General features: G+C 35.2%; 1 protein-coding gene across 3 annotated transcripts in view; it reads left to right on the forward strand.

The window, feature by feature from the left end:
• The window catches only part of MAIP1 (matrix AAA peptidase interacting protein 1), an 11,981-nt gene extending 9,568 nt beyond the window's left edge, over positions 1-2,413 (forward strand). For all 3 annotated transcript variants that reach the window (XR_005218839.1, XM_037849943.1, XM_037849945.1), the window contains one exon: positions 2,173-2,413. Coding sequence is in view for 2 of the 3 variants with exons in the window: in XM_037849943.1 (XP_037705871.1) it covers positions 2,173-2,251 (79 nt within the window). In the remaining variant the exon portion in view is untranslated. The remainder of the gene's footprint in view (positions 1-2,172) is intronic.
• The last annotated feature ends 5,720 nt before the right edge of the window (positions 2,414-8,133 follow it).

The following is an 8,133-nucleotide window of genomic DNA, read 5'->3' on the forward strand; positions in this document are numbered from 1 at the left end:
AAACTTTACATCAAAGGACAGTTTCAAGAAAATGAAGACACATCCTGCAGAATCAGAGAAAAGATTTGTAAACCACATATCTGAGAAGTGTTTCATATCCAGAATATAAAAATAAATCCTACAACTCAACAACAAAAAAAGAATACTAGAATGGACCAAGGACTTGAATAGACACTTCTCCAAAGAAGATATACAAATGGCCAATAAGCACTTGAAAAGATGCTCAACATCATTAGTCATTAGAGAAATGGAAATCAGAACCATGAGATACGGTTTCACACTCACCTGGATGGCTATTAAAAAAATAGAAAATAAGTTTTGGTGAGTGTGATAGTTTGGAGGCTGTGTGTACCCCAGAAAGGATCATGTTCTTTTAATCCACTCCTGTGGGTGCAAACCTATTATAGTTGGGACCTTTTAATTAGGTTATTTCAATTGAGATGTGACCCACCTCATTCAAGGTGGGTTTTAATCCTCTTACTAGAGTCCTTTATAAGAGGATAAAGCACATAGAAGCTAAGAGATGAAAGTGAAAGAAGCTCACAGAAAAAAAACCCCAGAGAGAAGCTGAGTGACACCCAGAGAAGCTGAAGACATCCACTGAAGCCAGAAGCTGGAGGCAGTGAAACTTGGGAGAGAAGGACCAGCAGGCATTGCCATGCACCTTCCTATCTGACAGAGGGGCCCAGGCTTCACTGGTGACTGGTCTTCAGAGAAGGTATCATCTGTTAATGCCTTAATTGGAACATTTTCATGGCCTTAGAACAGTAAATTTGAAAGCTAATAAATCCCCATTGTTAAAGCCAGTCCATTTCTGGTATATTGTGTTTTGTAAGCTTTGACAAACCAAAACAGCAGGATGTGGAGAAATAGGAGCCTTCATGCTTTGTTGGTGGGAATGTAAAATGGTACAGCCACTGTGGAAAATAGTTTGGCAGTTCCTCAGAAAGTTAAACATAGAATTACCATATGACTCAGCAATCTCACTTCTAGGTAGACACCCCAAAGACTTGAAAGCAGGGACTCTAACAGATATCTGCAATGTTCATAGCAGTATTACTCATGATAGCCAAAAGGAGGAAACAAACCTGAGTGTCCCTCAATAGGTGAATGGATAAACAAAATGTGGTATATACACACAATGGCACATTATTCATTCATAAAAAGGATTGAAGTTCTGATACATATGACAACATTGATGAACCTTGAAGACATGTTGAATGAAATAAGTCAGACACACGAAGCGACAAATATTGTATGAGCTCACTTATATGAGGTAATTAGAATACGCAAATTCATGGTCAGATTAGAATACAGGTTACCTGGGCAGGGGTTGGAAATGAATAGTGCTTAATTGATACAGAATTTCTGCTTGGAGTGATGGAAAAGTTTTGGTAGTGGATGGTGTTGATGGTTGCACAACATTGTGAATTTAATTAAGACCACTGAATTGTATATAGTACTTGAAAGTGGTAAAAAGGGAAATTTAATATTGTATATATGTTATCACAGTAATATACATACACAGTCAATATTAAACATTCTCTCTTCTGATGTTTCTTGGGTGTATTTCTTGAGTGAGCAGGTTCTTAGGGAAGTACCAGAAATAGCAAACTGAAGGGTGATCATTTTTAAATGTTTTACTCCCTTATCAGATTACTTTTTATTTACCTCCCTAAAAGAAATTTGCCAGTTTTCCAGATCATAAACCCTGTTATTTTCAAGATTGATTTGCCACATATAAACCAAATTCCACTATCTCTAAATTCGGAACAATGTTATTTGCAAAATAAGTTTTCATATGTTCTGGGGTGTATATTTAGATTGTTGTATACATCACCCTAAGACTAATTCATTTCTCCCCATATTAGGCATGTGCTATCTTTAGTATTTAACAACATCCAGGTTTCCTCTCAGGGGCTGACATGTTAAATGTGGACCAGTCTATTATAAATATTCCTTTTAGTTGAGAATGTACCTTTATTTTGTGGGTATATATTTTTTTTGTGATTGAATAGTTGATTAGACTTTTTGTTTTGTTTTGATTTTTGTTTACCATTAACCATTAGCTTGTTGCTAAAAGCTGCTTCTAAAATACACTTCCAAATTATATAGTTATACAAAAAGTATTTGGATTGGTATAATTTTCACATTTGTGATTTTGTTTTCTAGGTTCCAGAGAGAGTTTACAAAAGGAGTAAAGCCTGACTGGACCATTGCACGGATTGAACACTCAAAGTTATTAGAATAATCTTTCTTGGAAAAATCAGTTTATGTACTTTTAACAATTGCTGTGAAAAACTAAGGAGAAAAAATTGGGAGATCATTTGATCTTAAGTCTGTCGATTACTTTTGTATTATTTTGAAAAACTACAGAATATTGGCTTGATACAATAAAGCATTTTCCACAGATTATCACCTTCTTTAAAAGACACCAAAAACAACAAAACAAAACAAAAAACCCTACAACAATAGCAACACATTGTTAGAGTCACAGTTCGAATATTAGATATATATGTATATATTCACAAACTATTAATGTTAAAACCATAATAAAGAAGATACTCAAAAATCTATTTATACCTTTTTTAAATTAATAGCCTTTAATTTATTGGTGGTCAATACATTTATACATTAATTCAAGTATGCATAGGGTTTCTTCTTGAAAATCATTGCTGCTGTTGGTTACTTCTTTGGTCACTAGCTGCAATGTGATGGAATGGATCGAGTCATAGCAGATCGATCACTTCAGAATTAAAGGTCAATAAATTTGAAGCATACTAAAGCACAAAGAGAAAAAAAAAAAAACAAAAACTGAGATGCCTCACTCCCTGTGGGATATCAAGTGTTCTAATATACTTGTATTTGGAATCCTAGAAGTTGGGATAGGGGGTAATACAAAAACATGTTAGGAAATGATGGCCAAAAGTTTTCCCAGTAGGTGAAAATTGTAAACCCACAGATCCAAGAAATTCAACAAGCAGGGTAACAAAGAAAAACAACTTCTTATCAAATTGTTCAAAACCAGAGAAAAATTTAAAAGCAGCTGGAAAAAAAAAAGACATTACATATGGAGGAACAGAGATAAGAAATACTGCACATTTCTTTCCTGAAACATTGCAAGTTAGAAACTTTGGCATGACATCTTTAAAGTGTGAAAGGGGAAAAAAATCCTGTTGACTTAGAATTCTATACTCAGAAAAAAAATGAAGGTGAAAAATGACTTTCAGACAGAGAAAGGATGAGAGAATTTATTGCCAGAAGACCTACTTAAAAAAAAAAAGTTAAGGTAATTGTTTAAGCCAAAGAAAAATGATACCAAGTAGAAACTTGGATCTACTTAAAGAAATGAAGAACAACAGAAATACATGTTTAAATATCTTTAAAAGATAATTGCTTAAAGCAAAACCAATAACTGTATTTCAGGGTTTATAACAAAAATCAAATGTGTGGCAACTATAGTTTGAAGGATGGGAGAGAAGAAATGGAAATGTACAGTTTGATGATTCTTACAGCATATGTGAAGTAGTCTCATTTGAAAGTAGATTTTGAATTGAAGATGCAAAATGTAAACTCCAGAGCAAGTAAAAGAGAGATAGTTAAGCCAATAGTGGAGATAAAATTGAGTACTAAAAACAATCAAAAAAATGAGGAAAAGGGGAAAAGACTGGCAAAACTAGAAAACTAGCAATGTGACAGACTTAAACCCAACCCATATAGGTAATCACATTAAATATAAATGTTCTAATTTAACACAATTTTATAATTGGATAAAAAAGCAAACACAAACTATATTCTGTCTATAAGGAATTCACTTTGAATATAAAGACAGATAAGTTAAAGGTAAAAGGTTGAACAAAGATATAGCATGCAAACACTAAAGAAAAGCAAGCCAGAGTAGGTGTGTTAATATCAGACTAGGTAGACATGAGGACAAGATATATTACTGGGTGTTCTAGTTTGCTAATGCTGCCGGCATGCAAAACACCAAAATGGATTGGCTTTTATAAAGGGGGTTTATTTGATTACACAGTTATAGTCTTAAGGCCATAAAGTGTCCAAGGTAATGCATCAACAATTGGGTATCTTCACTGGAAGTTGGCCAATGGCGTCCGGAAAACCTGTGTTAGCTGGGAAGGCCCGTGGCCGGCGTCTGCTCCAAGCTCTGGTTTCAAAATGGCTTTTTCCCAGGATGTTCCTCTCTAGGTTTCAGCTCCTCAAAAATGTCACTCTTAGTTGCTCTTGGGGCATTTGTCCTCTCTTAGCTTCTCTGGAGCAAAAGTCTGCTTTCAAAGGCCATCTCCAAGATGTCTCTATAAGCTGAAACTCCTCTCTCAATTCCAGTGCATTTTTCAAAGTGTCCCTTTTGGCTGTAGCTCCTCTTCAAAATGTCACTCTCAGCTGCACTGGGTTCCTTCTGCTTGTCAGCTCATTTATATAGCTCCAGTGATCTAATTTAGATCCACCCTGAATGGGTGGAGTAACACCTCCATGGAAATTATCCAATCAGAGTTATCACCCACAGTTGGGTGGGGTGCATCTCCATGGAAACACTCAAAGAATTACAGTCTAATCAACACTGATGCGTCTGCCCACACAAGATTACATCAAAGATAATGAAGTTTTGGGGGACATAATACATTCAAACCAGCACACTGAGGATAAAGGGGTACATTCTATAATGTTAGAAAGATAGATTCATAACAATCCTAAATCTGTATTCACCTCCAGAATTATAGTTGGAGATTTCAATACTGCTCACAGTAATTAGAAGTAAAAATAAAGATTTGAACAAATCAACCAATTTGACCTAATTCACATTTTTTAAAGCTCTATTCAGATAAAATCCACATACCACACAGTTGACCCATTTAAAGCACACATTTCAGTGGTTATTGTTATATTTATAGGTAAGTGCAACTATCACCTCAATTTTAAAACCTTTTCATCACCTCAAAAAGAAACCCCGTACATTTTAGCTATCATCGCTCTTTTCCCCCATGCTCACCAGCCTTAAGCAACTACTAATCTTTCTCTATGGATTTTCCTATTCTGTACATTCCATATGAGTCAAATCATGTAACATGTCTTTTGTGACTGGCTTCGTTCACTCATGTTATATAGCATGGATCAGTATGTCATTCCTTTTTATGGATGACTAATATTCCATTGTAAGGATATACCACATTTTGTTTATCCATTTGTCACTTGATGGACATTTGGGTTGTTTACCTTTTGGCTATTGGGAGTAATGCTGCTGTGGTAGATTGAATTGTGTCCCCCAATTTAGACATGTTCTTAATCTGCATTCTGATGGATATGAACCTCTTATAAATCAGACCTTTTAAAGATGTTATTTTTGGTTAAGGTGTGGCCCAACTAAATGAGGGTGGGCCTTAATCCAGATTACTGAAGTCCTTTAAAGCAAGAAGTCAGGTAGAACACAGAAGAGAAGGGAGGGGACATTGCCATGTGACAGAAAAGCCAGGGAACCGCAAGGATTGCTAGCAGCCAGCACCAGAAAGCTACCAATTTTGAGGAGAGAGCAAGCTCTGCCAATTTCTTTTTTTCATTGGTCAAAAGGTAACATCCAAATTTACTAGATCAGTAGATATTAAAACAAACATGAAAGAAGAAAAAAATGAATGTGTGTGTATATATATATACACACACTATCTATACACACACATATACATATATACGTTTTTTATATATACGTATTTATTTTTTTCCCTTAAACCATGACATCTCCTTTGCTTATGAAGCTGCAAACTGGGCAGGGCTTTTCAGGAATGCCTGTCTCTGCTCCATGTGTTGTCAGCTGGGTGGCTGGAAGGATGTTGCTGGCAGCAGCACTCCCTTTCTGGTGACTAGGCAGGGAAGACTCCTGCAGCTCAGGTGGGAATCCTGAAACTCCCTAGGCATCTCCATTCCTATGAGGCCTCCACATGGTCTCTCCTGTACGGTCTCATCAATACCTTGATTTTGGATTTCTGTAGCCTCAAAACTGTGAGCCAATAAATTCCTGTTTTTAAGTCAACCCTTTCCGTGTTATTTGTCATAGTGGTTTGGCAAACCGAGACAGTTTTAGTAAAGTGTAAAGTGGAGTGCTGTTTTGACAAATAACTGAAAATGTGAAAATGGCTTTGGAATTGGGTAATGGGAAGGGGCTGGAAGAATTCTGAAGCATTTGATAGAAAAAGCCTATATTGCTTTGAAGAGAGTGTTGGTAGAAATTTAGGCATTAAAGATACTTCTGGTGAGACCCTAGAAGGAAATGATTAATGTGTTATTGGAAACTGGAGGAAATGCAATCCTTGTTATAAAGTAGCAGAGATTGAGGCTGAATTATATCCTCGTGTTGGATTGAAAATGAAATGTAAGCGCTGAACTTGAATATGTAGCTGAAGAGAAAATACTTACAATGCATATATCTGACAGAGGACTTGTATCCAGAACACACAAATAATTCTAACAGCTCAATAATAAAAAGTCAAATAACCCAATAAAAGATTGGCAAAAGATTCTAACAGATTCTTTACAAAAGATGATACTCAAATAGCCAATAAGCACATAAAAAGATATTCAATATCTTTAGTCATTAGGAAAAACACAAATGGGAACTATGATGCGATACCATTACAACCCTTCTAGAATGACTTAACAACAACCACCTCCATACCAGGTATTGGTGAAGATATGGACCATCTGGAATCCTCATACATTGGTATTAGGAATGCTACTCAGGCAGTTTCTTAAAACATTTAACACACAATTACCATAGGACCTAGCAATTCTATTTCTAGGTATTTTCCCAAGAAAAGTGAAAATGTACATCCACTTAAAGACTTGTACACAAATGTTTATAGCAACTTTGTTTCGTAATGATCTCAAATACCACAAATGTTCATTAATAGACAAATGAGCAAGAGAAGCCAGACACAAAAGGACTTAGTGCATAATTCTATTTATATGAAATTCTAGAGAAGGTACAACTTACCTAAAACAATAGAGGGAAATTTGGTGACTCCTGGAGCTAAGAGGGGTTGACTGCAAAAGAGATTTTTGGGGTAATAAAAATGTTATCTATCTTGATTGTAGTGGTTACATGGATGTATAATTTGTTGTGATTCATCAAACTGTGCACTTAGACTGGGTACATTTTATTACATTGTAAATTATTGTATCTATTTTATTTTGTGTTGGTTAGACCTAAATAAAGTTTGTTAAAATATTTACCAAGAAAAGTTGCAGGAAAATGTACTCAAATGATTCAGTTTTTATAAAATATTAAAATGCAAAAACTGTATTTCATCTAATCTTAAGAGAAATAAATAATAGGTAAAACAGATTACTACAAACAACAAATGCATTCAATTAAACTATCACTTGCCATCAATTGTAAGATGCATTTCTCATTCAGAGATTTTTCAAATGGAAGGGAATGTGTGATTTAGAATCAGTGAAATACAGTACTATACATCATTTGTGAGTATTTGCATATATTGTTAAGCTTTTAGTAGCCATTATTTGGGGAGGGGGGTAGGAAATATAACTGTAATGCTTTATCTCTTCAAAAATGTATGTGAATCCAAAACTATGATCTTTGTATTCCATTTCCATAAAAGGACCTAGAATTTTGGCAGCAAATCCAGGTCTGTGCAAAATAAGCAAGATTATCTTGGGATATATTCTTGGGCCAGAAAGCAAGAACATTATCCAAGATGACTGGAGTCATGTCAAAAGTCACAGTAGCTAACTTGAAGGGGTTCCCATTGGGTAAGATAGGCCAATGTCAGCATCACTAAGAATAATGACTACAGTGGACAGAAAGACATCAACTATATAAAAAACCATTAGTTCCTAATGAAACTCCAAATACAGACAAAAACATTATTGGAAAACCTTGCAAGTTTCTAAGGGACTAATTCATTTCATTATTCTAAAAAATGATAAGGATTAAAATTCAAGGAGTTGTCATGCCTTTCCTGTATAAATTATTCCAGTTATTTGTTGATGTATAACAGCTCCATAACATAAAACATCTATGTCATGGATCTGTTGGGAATTTGGGCAGGGATTGCTTTGACAATTTTTCTGCTCCATGTTGCACTGACTGAGGTCACTTTGGGA

The sequence above is a fragment of the Choloepus didactylus genome, chromosome 9 (assembly GCF_015220235.1).
Source record: "Choloepus didactylus isolate mChoDid1 chromosome 9, mChoDid1.pri, whole genome shotgun sequence".
Lineage (NCBI taxonomy): Eukaryota > Metazoa > Chordata > Mammalia > Pilosa > Megalonychidae > Choloepus > Choloepus didactylus.